Raw genomic sequence first — 15,526 nt, forward strand, 5'->3', positions numbered from 1 at the left:
CAAAGTGCATTTTACACTTAAGACAGTCCTGGTTTGGACCTGTCACGTTCCAAGTACTCAATAGCCATGGGCTGAGCTTTATCACAGTTTCATGACATGCAGTGTGGCATTTATTGATAGTTTCAATATCAAACCTTATTTTAGAAATGAGCACATTGGAAATAAGTCCTCATTCAGATCTAAAGGGTGAGGCGTCTTTCTTGGAACCAGTTCTTTCCCAAACAAAATAATGTTATATTTTTTAAGGATAAGTATTCTTGATTGTTGAGTGAAGACCTAAAGCAAACCAATGCACTAGGTATTTTACAGAATATGAAAACTTCAAATAGTTTTCTTTAAGTATAGAACTCATACAAGAAGGTGATCTATGCATTACTGTTTGTCCAATGCCCACACCTTGTACTCTATTTGTAGGTTCTGGACATGCATTTCTTTCTTTTCTTTTTATTTACCAGAAATTCCCACACATCACCCACTATTCTTTAATAATGAAGACATAACACTCCCCTCCCACCCTTCTGCTCTCACTATATCATAAAACAGATACAGGACCCAGGTCAATATTGTACCTGTTGGTGATTCACAGATAGAGAAACAGGGGCCCTCAGAAATATCAAATTATTTCAATACTCAGAACACCTCCTCAACATAAAATTCCCTCCTTGATATAGTCAGATTGTCAATAAGGTGCTTTAAAGGCATGTTGGCTTGAGCAAAATGGCAGCAGATAAATCAAGGAGGGAATTAAGTCACTGGACTGTGAATCCGAAAAGGTAAAATGCAGCTTTGCCAGAAATATAACCTTAACTAAGTCACTAGCCAGCAGATTTGCGTAAGTGAAATTGGGATAATGACCATTGTTGCCATATTTATATTTCAGGGGTATTTAAAGTGACCTTCACTTTTTTTGGCAAACATCAGAATCCCTGGGGGGGGGGCTTATTAAAACACAAATCTGGAAAGATTCTAAATTTCCAGGTGTGGGGAGCTGTCTGATAATCTGTGTCTCTCATGAGTTACCAGATGACACTTGTGCTATGGGCTCACGGAAAGTATTTGGAGCACTCCTGAGTCAGAAGACTTTACAAGATGGTAAGCTCTGTGAAACCTTGGGTGATTTGTTGACAAGCTTCCTAGCTTATCATTCAAAGCCAGGCAGGTGTTAGATTAGACTGGTTTATGCCCTCATGTTGAGCATATGTACATTGCTCTGGTTCTTTATGCTGCTCATGTATCAATCCACTAAGAAATGGGCATTATATCTCTTCCACTTATTGTGAGGTTTAAATTGAAATTCCACTTATTCATGGGTTTGGCATTGAACTTGGCACATGCATACTCAATAAACTTTTAATTTAATTCTTGTTATTGTATTTTGCCCCTAAGGGGTTTGTTAACCGACTGATCAACAAACATGTCATAGGATCACAAGTGCTAAACAAATTCCACAATGCTCACCTTCCCAACACGATCACTGAAGACAATGGGTGCATAAGCAAAGGTGGAGAAGAAAGATGATGATGCCTGACTATAAAAAGATATAGTGTCTGGGGTCTTAAAGGCTTGAAGGTAAACAATCAGCCATCTAGCTCAGAAGAAATAACACCCACATGGAAGAAGAACACCAGCCTGTGTGACCACAAGCTGGTGAATGGAACAGGTACCAGGCAACAAAGAACAAAAACTCATATCATTGTGAATGAGGGGGAGTGCAGATTGGGGACCCAAAGCCCATCTGTAGGCAACTGGACATCCCCTTACAGACGGGTTGTGGGGAGGATATGAGCCAATCAGGGTGCAGTGTAGCAACGAAGATACATATAACTTTCCTCTATTTTTTAAATGTTTCTTCCCCACCACTATCATGATCCCAATTGTACCTTACAAATCCGGCTAGACCACAGCATGTACACTGGTACAGATAGGAACTGGAAACATAGGGAATCCATGACAGTTGATCCCTTCAGGACCAGTGGCGAGTCGATCCTTTCAGGATCAGAGGGTGGAGGGAAGGTGGGAGTAAAAAGGGGGGAATTGATTACAAGGATCTACGTATAACTTCTTCTCTAGGAGACAGACAGCAGAAAAGTGACAGTGTAGGATATGACAAAGCAATAATAATTTATAAATTATCAAGGGTTCATGAGGAAGGGGGAGCGGGGAGGGACGGGGGTTAAATGAAGAGCTGATATCAAGGGCTCAAGTAGAAAGCAAATGTTTTGAGAATGGGGAGGGCAACAAATACACAAATGTGTTTGACACCCAATGGATGTATGTATGGATTTTGATAAGAGCTGTATGAACCCCCAATAAAATGATTTTTTTTAATGAAAGATGTGATTAGGCTGGGACAGAGTCGTAGCCTCATCTAATGTTATTTTAATCACGAAGTGTCTAGCTAAATTCACCCAGAGTAGCGAAGACTGGAAGGAAATGGCACCAAAGAGGGACTCTGCTTTGGTTCATTCCAAAACAGTGACATGAAGGGCTTGTATGGGTTCCTTACCTCATCGATTTCATTTTTGTACAAGGAATTTATGAAACGCTCCAATCACTCACTTGTTGAAAATCCTTGTCTGTTCCTAATGGGCTCACTGGGGTTCTGTGGTAGAATTTTCACTTTTCCTGGGAGAGACTTGAGTTTGACTCCTAGGTGAACCACCTCATGTGTAGCCACCCACTGTCTGTTGGGGGCCTAAAACTGCTGGGATGCCAGGCACTTCCAGCAGAGCTTCCAGATGAAGACACATCAGGAAACAAAAGCCTGGAAATCTACTTCCAAAAGTCGGCCAAGGAAAACCCTAAGGATCATAAAGGTCTCATCTGCAACCAACCTCAGAGAGGGTGAGGCTGGACTGCACCCCATTCCTTTGCCCGCACGATTGCCATGAGGTGGGGCTGAGTCATCAATAATATAAAACCCCACAAGGTACTATAACTTGCATTTCTGGGAACCTCATCATCTGAGCCAATGCAGTTCTTCCCACTGCTAGCCTTCAGTACATGGCTCCAGTGGGCCCCTCTCTCACGCGTCCTGCTCGCAGAAGGCAGACCAGTCTATGACTCTCACCTACATGTCCAGTGGGAGGAGGGCGCAAAGGAGGTTGTGGTAATAACAGCGATGGGAAAATTAATCGCATTAATTCCTGAAGTGTATTGATTCTTATCTTTTTTCATACGTTATACACGTATGAAAAGATTAATTGACAAGTGTCATGCGATAGATGGGTTGACAACAACAAAGGAGTAGCTGCTGAGGCTGATTACGTACAGATGATGCATTTTCCTAAGGAGATGCGGTCCATGGTTGGGAAGTTTAATGTCATGGATTCATGGGTCATGCCAGTTAACTTGCCAAATAGCATGCTTAGTGCTCCTGTTCTGCCTCCCAGTTCATTCTGTAGTGTCTCTAGTATTAAAAGCTTACTAGTGGCCATCCGAGGAACAATAATTGGTCTGTATTCACCATAAATGGCAGATTAGAGAAGAGTCAGGAATAGCAGGATATGGAATATGTGATCAATTTCCTCCATGAATAACTGCTTTCTTGGCCATGGGACGAGAAGAACTGGATAATATCTGGCTATCACTGTAGAGAATATTGATCAGAAAATCCTGATCAAAAGAGAAAAAAAAACGCAACATTTCAAATTCCCATGGACTCCTGATTCAATTTTCTATAGCCATGGAACCTGGAGGAAAGCCTGAAACGATTGCAGGGGATCATCTTTAGACCGTAAAATAAAAATACCCCCTGAAGTCTTCTTAAAACCAAACAATAGTCAATCTCAATGAGTAGAAAAAGGTCTATCTTGAACATTAAGATCTTTTAAAAACCATCTGTTCTGGTTGGAAGTTATGGCAGCAACTTGAATAATGGTAGAGAAACATTAGGGGACAGTGTGTTTATGTTAAGGGAGGGTGAACAACTCAGAAGAAAGGATGAAAATAGGCAGGCGATTCAAAGAATGTAATCTATGCCACTGGATCACACATGGCGTATCAGTTGAACTGGCATGTTCTACTGTGTATATGATCCACAACAGCAACAAAATAAACTAATGAAAATAAATAGGCATGCTGACTAGCCTGCTGCTGCTCTGGGTTTTAATGATGCTCTGATGCTTCACTCACTGCCTTGGAGTCGATGTTCACTCATAGGGACCCTATACAACAGGGTGGAATTGCTCATGTGAGTCTCCGATACTGTCCCTCCACCAGTGTAGAAAGCCTTAACATTCTCCCACGGAACCTTCAGGACCTGTTAATGAGTCAGACACGTTCCTCAGTGTTGTACACTTATTAACAAGCTTAATCCATTCAATCCTCATGGTAGATCTGTCAGGTGTTTATTATCATTGCATCTCCATTTTACAAGTAAGGTCAAGCTGCAAAACAGTGGGGGCAAAGGAAAGAGTTGTGCTATAAACCTTGATACTCCATTTGTAACCACAGAGGAAGCCAGAAGCTGGGTTTTAAGAAGCTGATATGAGCCTTAGCCTCGGGACCATGAGGAGAGGAACTATGCCTCACATAGAACTAAGCTACATTTTCAGATGGTAGCACAAAGCCTAACTCTGGCAGGCCCTCAAGCATGTGTTTAATGATTTAATGTCTAATAAACACCCACTAATTCCAACTCATGGAGATGCTCCATGAGTCAGAGCAGAACCATGCCCCACAGAGTTTACAATGGCGGATTTTCAGAGTGGATTACTAGACCTTCCTTCCAAGGTGCTTCTGGGGGAACTCAAACCTTTTGGGTAGTAACCAAATCTATTAACTCTTTGACTTCCCTGGAATTCCTAATAAACAATGAAACTTACTGGTGCTTACCAAGTATCAGACATTGGGCCAACTTGAACAAATAAAGGCATAATCTCAATACCCTTTTAACCTACCCATTTTCCAGATTGAAAAACAAACAAGTAAATTTTTCCCACAGCTGATAAACTGTGTAGTGGCTACACATTAGGTTGCTAATCTCAAGGTAAGCAGTTCAAAACCACAAAGCTGCGCCTTAGTAGAAAGACTGATCTTTCTACCCCCATAAAGAGTTCCAGCCCTGGAGACTCACAGGGCTACTCTACGGCGTAGAGTCGCTGAAAACTGGCCTCAACTAGAAGGTAATGAGTGTGACGTTGGTTTTGGATTAAGTAGCAGGCCTAGTTAGCTCATAACCACTAGCAAAACTGTGCCCTGAGGTGCCATTTTTGAACACCGACAGAAAGGACATGGGCCATCACTTACCCACTGTCCTCAAGCTGGAAGTCATTTTGTCTGAGCCCCATCTGAACAGAGCAGTGCCACACAGGCTGCTGTCACACGTACACTCGTCTCTTCTATTTTGGATTTTCACTTACTGCTTCTTTCTCCCTTCTTCTAATTTGTTTCATTCAACATGCTTCCACTCTTTTTCTCTAGCTACAACACCCCCAGATTCTATCAGCAAGTGAGCTTTATTTATAGTGAAGACATCTGTCTTGACTGAGCATATTTAATGATTTTGTTTCAGAAGATGTCTTAAATAGAATGTGATTTCTAATAGTGTATGGTTCATATGAATGCTCCTGTATGCCCATGCCTGTGGGGATATAAAATCAGTGCTTATATTTACCTCGCTGTTTCCATTATTGCTTAACATTTACCCTCTGTGACATCCATTTAAATAACTGAATTGCTATTGAAAACAAGTTTTCAATTTCCTGTTTGTTATTTTCTGAACATGCTTCCACGATTTTTGCCTCCTTGAGTGTTCCTCATGGGAGTCACTGCTTTTTAATCTCGTTATCAGCTCTCTTCTTGCTGAATCTTCCTACTCATTTTGGCTTCATTTCATGGTCATGGTTATGAGAGAGCTCCAAGGAAACAGGAAATCCATCATTTGGCTTCAGCTAGCATGGTTGTAAATGTGCTGGCAAGGCAGTTTCTTAGAACGAGAAACAATAAAATAAGAGGTCACTACAGGACTGTGCATTGTAGGAGCTATATGAATCCTGATATTCACTCAACTTTCTGGAGGGTCGTAATCAAATACTTTGAACTTTGGCAAGGACAGAGGTAGTGCTAGGTTTAATATCTGTCCAGAAATATGAGTTATTTAAATGTCTCCTATTTGGTGTTTATTCTGAAGGAAAAATGAGAATCTTGGAAGTTGAAATATTTTATCTGGCTGCACTGTGTAGGCAAGCTTCTTAACTAAATTTTGTGTGCTCTGTAGTGAGGATTCAGGGTGTCCTGAGGACAGAAGGATAGGTTATAATCCGTCCTGATCATTGCTGGCGTTCTTTGACTAAGTGTAAAGAATGCACCGACTGAGATTTATCATCAACATCAGCATACACTTGGAAATTCCTATTGTGCATTTCTCTGTGCAACCATTACGCCAAACACCACGGACAGCCTACTTCAGTCTGAGGTTAGTTCAAACCGTTATGCGTTTGGCTCCCAATTAAAAGGATGGAGGTTTTGAGAGAAGGCAGGCCTGGTGATCTACATCTGAAGCACCAGCCACCGTGAAGCCTGTGGAACACAGTCCTATTCTGACACACATGGTGAGTCAAGTATCAACTGCTTTGGTCTTTCAGTGTTAGCGATGAGTCCTAAGCCTAGTGCTTTGGAAGGAATACTGCGCATTCGTTTCCTGCTTTATTTACTCTGACGGCTGGCATTGGACTTGGTGTCTGCTTTTTTTTCTTTAAGTATCATAGATTCAAGTCACATTTCTCTCATGGACTGTTAACCCAGGGCTCCTTCTTGGATTTTGTAAGCACTCTGCAGCCCCGAAGCATGTCCCCGTGAACTACACAGGACTTGTCTGCCACTGTCTACCCCTATATGCTAATGTGACAACAGGGTCTATGTGGTGAAGTAGTCAACAAATACATTTGGAAATGACGAACTTCCTCAAAAGGGAGAGAATTACTAGAGTTGGTAAATGGTACCAAATTGGGGGGAATAAATTTAGCTGCCCCAAATCAAGACTCGCATTTTAAAAATTCTCATTCACATAGAGTTTTAAAATACCACTTGCAACATATGAACAAATGGATTATTAATTTTATCCTTAATTTCAAATCATACCAAAGTGAACAGAGTCAAGAACACATGATAAGGCACAGGATTCATGTGAAATACCCTATTAGTTGAATAAAATCTCAGGTTGAGCTCTCACCCTATCAGCATAGATATCTATCTATCTGTCAAGCCTTGTGTCCTGATAGAATGGTATAGTTTAGAGTTAAAATGGACTTGAGAGACCATGTGTTCAGCCCTCTCATTGAACAGAGGCATACACTGAATCTCGGAAAGAAACACCACTTGCTCAACGACACACACCTGGCTCTTAGTAGAACCAGCTACTTGCAAAACCTGTTGTTGGGTACATTGAGTCTGTGTCGGTTCTGACTCACAATGTCTCCGTGTACCGCAAGACAAGACACTGCCCATTCCAGCAGCATCTTCACAATGATTGCTATACTTCAGCCCATGTTGCAGCCACACTATTAGTCTAGAGCAGGGGGGTCAAACTAGCGGCCCGTGGGGGCATGCGGCCCCTGAGGTAATTTTTTGTGGTCTGCAATGCTCTGAAATAAAATGAAATAGAAAAATTATTATGAAGAAAATAGCGCTTAGGGGAGATTGAGGAAATACTGTACACACAATTCCCCATTAACCCTTTAACTGCTGAAGACGAGTATACACGTGGCCCAGTGCCTTTCCTGGGGGCCTGTGGACATGTCTAAATGCGCTGACTCAGTTCCAGCGACGTTTGGAAGCCATATGTCTGCCACTCTGAGTGTCACGTATGGAAACAGATCCCACTAGCGAAAAGGTTACAAAGAGCACTCTGGGCTGGGCTGCTATGAGTCATACCTAGCGGCAACGCTAGTTAACGTTTTTAGAGGGAAGCCCTGATGATTGTGCATCATGGTTGTCAGCTGTCCAACATTTTGTGTTTTTTATTACTCACTTTGTTATATTTCCCAGTCACAACATAAGAGGTAAGTGAAAATTAGTAGGAGGAAAGAGCTGGCAAGTTTCAGGTAAAAAAGAATAATTTTAGTTTTATAAACACATTAAATAAAGTAAATGTTTAAATAAAATCAATTATATAGTGTTTTAATTATCCTATCCATATTCCCGAATCCTCCGTTCAAAATATAAATTTAACAAAATTTGTAAATGTGATGTGGCCCATGTGAATTTTGTCTGTTGCACCAAATGGCCCGTGTTTTAATTGAGTTTGACACCCTGGTCTATATCATTGAAAGGCTTCTTTGTTGCTGGTCCTCTCGTTTTGGGTTTTTTAAAAAAATATTTTATTATCGCTCTCTCTCCCTCTCCTTCTCTTTCTCCTTCTCCCTCCCTCTCTCTCTTCCTCTCCCTCCCTTTCCCTCCCTCTCCCCCCTCTCTTTCCTTCTCCCTCTCTCCCTCTCCCTTCCTTCCTCCCTTCCTCCCTCTCTCTCCCCCTCCCTCCCTCTCTCTCCCTCTCTCTCCCCCTTTCCCCCTCTCTCCCTCCCCCTCTCCCTCTCTCCCTCCCCCTCTCCCTCCCCCTCCCTGTCTCTTTCCCTGTCCCTCTCCCTTCCCTCCCCTCCCTTCGAAAAAAAAATATTTTATTATCATATCTTACTCATTCCAATATATCCCGTCCCTTCTCATACAGTTCTTTTGTTCAATCGTCCTCTAGTTTACCAAGCACCATATCTGTCTCCAGGACTCTCTCTGCTGATGGCATGTCCAGAAGACAAAAGACAATGCCCCGCCATTCTTGCTTCTAAAGAGTGCTCTAGCTGCATTTTTCCTACGACCGGATTCCGTATTTTTCGGTCAGTCTGCGGCATTTTCAATATGCTCTGCCAACAAGCCACATTGATCAGTTCTTGTGTGGTCCTCCTTTTTTTCATTGACCAACTTTGACATGCCTACGGGGTGAATTAAATACCAGAGTTTGGGTCAGCTGCACATTAGTCATTAAAGTGATTAGAACCTAAGTCATGTTTCCAGACATAATTGAGTCTCCTGTAACTTCTGTCCCTGTGTGGCACAAGTGGCTCGTACTTGGCTGCTTCCCTAAAGAACTTTCAAAACCACCCCACAGTATCATGGAAGAAAATACTGGACATGGGAAACAATTGGTACATTTTATTCTGTAAAACTGTAAGTCTGGTTTTCACTATCAGTCTCAATTTGCTCTATGGCAACAGTTTTGATTTTGGTGCGTGTACTTTTATGCATAAACATATGTATCTACATACATGACCTGGGCAGTCAACACTTGACCACACACACGCACAAAGCCCTTGAGTGAATGCTGACTCATACTGACGTCCTCTGGGTTTCTGAGACTGCAACTGTGGGTCGCAGTCCTGTGGGTTTCTGAGGAGCTGCTGGTAGTCTCGAACTACCTACCATGAATATTGCAGCCCAACACATAACCACTTTCCATAACCATTTTCCTGCCAAAATGTCTGCCAAAGCTGTTTTGAGTCTGTTTTCATTCTAATTACAGATGTGACCATCAGGGTACTGCTTCTTTGTTACTAGTATGTTGTGGTTTCGATTTCTGCCAAAAGGGATGCTGAGAGAAGGACTTGGGCACACTTCGTTTATTAGAGAGGCGGGTTACTTGGGAAGCAAGAGTGAAGGGGTGGAGTCAATCTAAGACTCTGAAGAATTAAACATATATAAGACACTATATTGGGCAACTGTGGATCCCTCCCACTGAGGACTCTAAGAGTATGTACAGAATGTGCCAGAGAATTACCATCCCAGATGACAGGAAGCCTGCAGCATTGGTCCACGAATGTCTGGTCCCATTAGTTGAGGAGTGCTCCTAGAGAGGAAGTTAGCCTCTTAGAGGTAAGCTTGCTTGTGACATCAGGTAAGATCTCAGGCAGAAACGCCAAGAGGGCAAAAGACCAACCTAATTCCCATCAAAGTCAGAAGCCCAGTGAAGGGATGCTGCATTTATGCTTCGGATAGAGTTCAAGGCACACAAACTAACCAGAGATCTGGCCCCTCCCTCATGGCTGGCGAGTATAACACCATCATTTACTTGATAAATATTGATTTGCTTATGTGACAGGTATTCTCCTGGTGCTGGGAACTAAAAGACAGAAAGGTTCACCTGACCGAGAACACACCACACTGGGGAGAGAGTCAGTGTGAAATATATCATTAAACAGACACTGATTAGAGCTCTGGAGGAAGGCAGTGAGAGGCAGTAAATATTGGTGGAAGAGAATATTGGTATTTTAGTTATGCAATTGTCTGAAATCCATAACAAATAAATGATATTTAAGCACAGAGGCAAAAAAAAAAAAAGGCCGAAAGTGTGCCAGGATAACATTTAGGGCAAAGGCATTCTACTTAAAAGGCTTTAGATCCAGTGCAGTTGGCATCATGTTTAACATCAAAGGGAGACAGCCAAGTGTTTAAATTTACATTTGCAGATTGGTGAACTGTAGACTTCTTCAAGTTTGCAGACCATTTGGGTTAGAAACAACAATTTTATTTTTCTCATAAGTTGTTTTCATTTGCAAGAACAAATCATTAGAATTCTGTATTAAACAAAACAAAAAAACTGGCAAGGCAATACTACAGCTCAGAACTGGCTGGCACCTTACTGCAACTAGTCCTCAGCCTGCCTTTGACTTCTCTAAGAGCGCTTCCTGTATCTGGTAGAGCCCTCGCTCCTTCTGGCCGTGTGTTGTGACCCCTGCTTTACATTCGTTAGAGGGGAAAAGAGAAAGGGCCACTTTGGAGTCTGCATGTTCAGTCTCCTGGCATCATCAGTCTTTTTTAGAAAGGTATTACTTCAAGCTGGTTTGACCTTTGTCAGAATCAAATAACTTTCATATTTCATTATAGATGGCTGCTCACTGCGGCCAATGATTAGCAGACTTACAAGGCGTGTTCCTCAAAGGGCTAGCCTGCTTGCACACATGGATCTTCTATTTTATTTGGAGAAGGAAAAAAAGCATATTTAAGGTTCACTAATTACGGCGATGGTTCACTAATTATAGACAAATATTATCTTTACAAACATTTGTAAAAATCTGAAACAGAAAATATAGAATAATTATGGAAGACACAAAGGGAAAAGAATGAACAGTTAAATGAATCTTCAAAATTCAGAATGTTTAGTGATATGTAAATTAATGAAATCAAGGCAAATAGCAAGAAAACAAAAACATTAATTAAAACTTGACTTTCCCTACACTGACAGGCATATGGTACAGGAATATTAACGTCATAAAATAGTTCTTTCAAAATATCACAAACAATTAATGTACTGATTCTCCACAAAAATCTCAGTGAGTAAGAGAGACGCAGGTAAACACTTCTGGTTAGTAGTCTCAGTTTTTTAAAACACAGTTGAAAAGTTAAAGGCTTCTTAAATTCTAAGCGCTTCAATTTTTTTCAAATCTATTCAGCACACTGGGAATAAGTAAGCACGTGACTCTAGTCAAAAACTGAGAAATAATTCATTTATTGTGCAGTAGTTTAAGGACTATGGTTACCCTAGTAAGGATGAAAAGTTAGAGCAGAAAATCTTGGTTGAGTCCCTTCAGAAAGAGCAAGATGATTGAAAAGACCAGAGAAAAGCAATTGGGTGGGGGTGGGGGCTAGAATCCGGGGATGGTGCTGGAAGGAAGGTGTAGGTTCAGACCCGATGACAGAGTCTATCAATAGCAATAGCTCTCAAGGAGATGGCTAACAGTCCAAATGCCCTTCAAGGAATGGTGAAGGTCTATGACTACAAGCAAAGCAAGATGTTCTGGATTTCAAGATAGGGTATGACATGAGCCATAAATTATGAGGACTTACATTAATAAAAATACAAGATGGCTAAAAACCAAAATTTTAAGAGTGAGTTTGCAGGCATGAACTAGACATTGACAAGATAGCTACATACTCTGTAGAGTAATTGCCAAAATCAGGCAGTCAATAATACCTCAGCACTATGGATTGGGTTGTGTTCCTTAAAAATAGATGTGATAAAGTTTAACTTCAATGCTTATGATCTAATGCCATTTGGGAGGGAATTTCCTTGGTTATGTTTATTATTAGAATAGATCTGTCTTGGTCTCTTTAGAGAGATAAAGAGCAGATTGAGCAAGCAAGAGCAGAAGCACAAGCAGAGATGGGGAAAGAAAGACGTCCTGCCACTTAAAGTTCACCAGGAACCCAGGAGCAGAAACTGAAAATAGAGAAGGATGTTTCCGCAGAACTGCCAGAAAAACTCTTGCCATGAAGCCAATAGGCTGATTTTCAAAGGCTAGTTCCTAAATGGTGAGGAGAGAAAGGAAGCCACTGAGCGTGGTCTTTCTGCCGCAGCGGTATTAAGTCAACTGAGATATTAGACTTGAGTACAAATCTTCTAACTGCCATCGAATTAATGCTGACTCACAGAGATGCTACAGGACAGGGTAGGACTGCCCCTGTGAGTTTCCACGACTGCAATCCTGGATGGGTGTAGAGAGTCCCATCTTCCCTCTGAAGCAACTGGTGGGTTTCAACTGGTGGGTGACTTTTCAGATCACAGCCCAATGTGTAACCATTACACTTCCAGGACTCCACCATTTATGATCATGGTGATCTATGGTGAGTGTCGTAACTTTCTGATGCATCAGGTAAGAACACACTTAACTTTTAGTGGTTATGACAGAATGAAATAAAATTAGTTTAGTGAGTAGCATGGAATAAGTGATCCACACACATTGCCGCTTCCATGACTCTCGGTAGTGCCTTAAAGAGGAACTGCAAATGATTTACTAAAGCAAGCTGTAAGTATCTCAGCTAGTGTTGTCTGAGAGCTGTGACTGTGTCTTGCTTAAAGTTATAGGCACCCGCTGGGTTACTTATGAGACCCCTTCCTAAATGTCTCTTTAAGTTGAATTTGTCGGCAGGTTATAACAGGTTCATATTTATCCTTACTTTAGGGGATAGGGCCCCAAACTTAGCCTACTTCCCCCCTTTCTGAATAAGTTACTCAATACCTCCCTGGCAATGAAAAGAAATTCAATAGTCTATAATGTAGGAAAACATTTAGGTATCTGCTTTGACAGTCCCCCCTCGGGCAGTGTCACCACCCTGGGAAACAGTGCTTTAGCCCACAAAAGGAGTCCTGATAGCAAGGTGGCCTATGCGTTGAGCGGGCAACCACACAATGACCAGGCTGAATTGACCAGGCGCTCATCTGCAGGAAGATCAGGCTGTCCGCTCCGGAAAAGATTTCACTCTGAAATTCAAAGAGGCACTTCTCTCTGTGTTATATACAGTTGTTATGAGGCAGAATAGGTTCCGCCGCAGTCAGATTGCTCTTGCTGTTGTCTGTTTGTTTTCTTTGTTGTTGTTGTTGTTGTTGGCGGCGGGTATGGTTGGAATACAAGAAGAGGAGCTTGGAGGTACTAAATCAATTGGACGGTTTGGACCCATCAGCCGCTCACAAATGTGCTTGTCTGTTTCTGTAACTGACAGCCTGGGGACCTTATGGGACAATTCTACTCTGTCCTTCCGGAGTTACAGGGTCGGAATGAGGTGGAATCCACTGGAAAGGACTCAACACCTTCCGTGAGTGAAAAGCTGAGGATGCAACAAATGAAAGAGATGGTTCAGAAGATTTTGCTGTGAGCAGGGATTGGTGCAACGGTTTCAAAATGATGTCAAATTTGCATAATTTTAGAGCGCATAAGTGGGATGTTCATGACCCAGGGTCTGCTTATATATGCCAACATTTCTGCACAGTGCTAGTTCATTGTAAGTAATATGATAATATCATCTGAATGAATATATGAATCAAAATAATGGTGAACCCAAAGTACTTTTGGTTTCATGCTATAAAAAGAAATTCCATGCTCAATAGTTCAAAAGAGACCTGAGCTGATGCCCACCAAGCCAACCTGCAGACCAATGCCCAGGGTGTACCGAGTCTACTGTGCATCATGAACATTTGAATTAGGCCTGTTCACTAATAGATTCCCCTCTTCGAGAAAGTAGTAAACAACATGCGCACATATAATCCTTTTTCTAATCACAAAAGTCTCTTGTATTTTTCTTGTAAACAGGTTTCTAAACGACAGGAACATTGAAATGAACGCAGAAAGGAGTCTGTGTCAAAAGATGGAGAGATACCAGCCAAGACCTGAGAGAGCTGCCCAGATAAACCACCACGCACCGACACTGAAGCCTGCCAGACTCCAATTTTATTGCCTAATATATCTGTGCGATTGAGCATGGGGAGGAACAAAAATAGCTTTCCAACTAAGTAATGGCTCAAATGACTCTCAAATGACCAGATCGACAGGTGGCACATCAGTGTCGAGCTGTGGATGTAATGCCATGAAAAGAGCCAGTACGAGCCCATCCGGAAGGTGTCTCCACAGCAACCGTGAATGCTCATCCCTGTCATGGACACTGTTAAAATTCTATCATTGCCACTGAAATCAAAGGCCCACTTTTGAATTTGTGTGAAATACAGTGACATTTTTAAATCAAAAAGTTTTAAAATCGCACTCTACCTGCCAAGCACAACATGAATGATTGCAGTACCAGCAGTTTCCATGACAACCTCATCTTCAGTTTCTGAGGTCAAAGGAGATTCCAGTCTAATAACAAGTCAATAGAATGGATACTTCTTGTAAGTTGAGTACAGCCTTCAATCTGTAGGAAAGAAGAAACATTACAATGAGACGTGGGAATATTTCTTTGTGGTGTCCTCAAAATCATCTTTACTTGAATATAAATAAAGTTCACTCATGTAAAAGTACTGTTGAAGGAGAAGAGAGATGCATGTTAAACTATGATCACAAGGCAAATAAACCTGGTACCCATTTCATGCGAAAACAGGAACAAGGAATTGGAGCTGTGTCCTTGTGGCTCTGCTGGAGAGAAAACCGCTTCTGCTTATGAGTGAACCAAGCTGCAGGCAGGGCACACACTGCCTGTGAGGGTTCCTCACGACCCTTCAGCCTCCACTTCCTGCTCTTTTTCTATACTCCGGTTAATAACCAGCCCCAAAGAAGTCAATAAGGAAGGGTTGTTGTCTGTTGGTGAACTCTAAGTAGAAAGCTCCAATTATTTCGAAGTCAGTTATACGAGGAAATGTGTAACTATGCCGTAAACTCAAATAACTGCTCCCCTGTGCTCTATGTCTCATCGCTAAAATGCAATTAAAGTGGGAAGCCCCTTGTGCTTCCTGGGAGAAACCTTACCACCCAGGAGTAGCTGCCTAATGGAGCCAGTTTTAAAAGATACAGGACATGAATGAAAACAGGTATTTTGTTTTTTTCTCCCTGTTAGCCTGGACTTTAATATGGGAAAATTCTATGATTCAGAGACGGCCTATTCTTTGTCACAGGAGCTAGCACACATATGAAGCACACATGTGAAGCGCACAGTGGACACGGAGGACAGCTCATGCTTTCCTCTGTGCAGGGGCGCAGGCACCTCACCCAGGGATGATGGCTGGCATATGGAGCCACATGCCAGTGTTTCAAGAGAATCTAAACCTTTTAAAAGA

At 41.9% G+C, this 15,526-nt stretch overlaps 1 protein-coding gene across 1 annotated transcript in view; it reads right to left on the reverse strand.

Annotated features, from left to right (window-relative positions):
- CNTN4 (contactin 4) overlaps nucleotides 1–14,661 on the reverse strand; it is a 626,036-nt gene extending 611,375 nt beyond the window's left edge. The window contains exon 1 of the mRNA XM_075549881.1: nucleotides 14,526–14,661. Coding sequence (XP_075405996.1) covers nucleotides 14,526–14,580 — 55 coding nt within the window. The 5' untranslated portion in view covers nucleotides 14,581–14,661. The remainder of the gene's footprint in view (nucleotides 1–14,525) is intronic.
- Nucleotides 14,662–15,526: the final 865 nt, after the last annotated feature.

Source organism: Tenrec ecaudatus, chromosome 5, assembly GCF_050624435.1.
Source record: "Tenrec ecaudatus isolate mTenEca1 chromosome 5, mTenEca1.hap1, whole genome shotgun sequence".
NCBI classification, from domain to species: domain Eukaryota; kingdom Metazoa; phylum Chordata; class Mammalia; order Afrosoricida; family Tenrecidae; genus Tenrec; species Tenrec ecaudatus.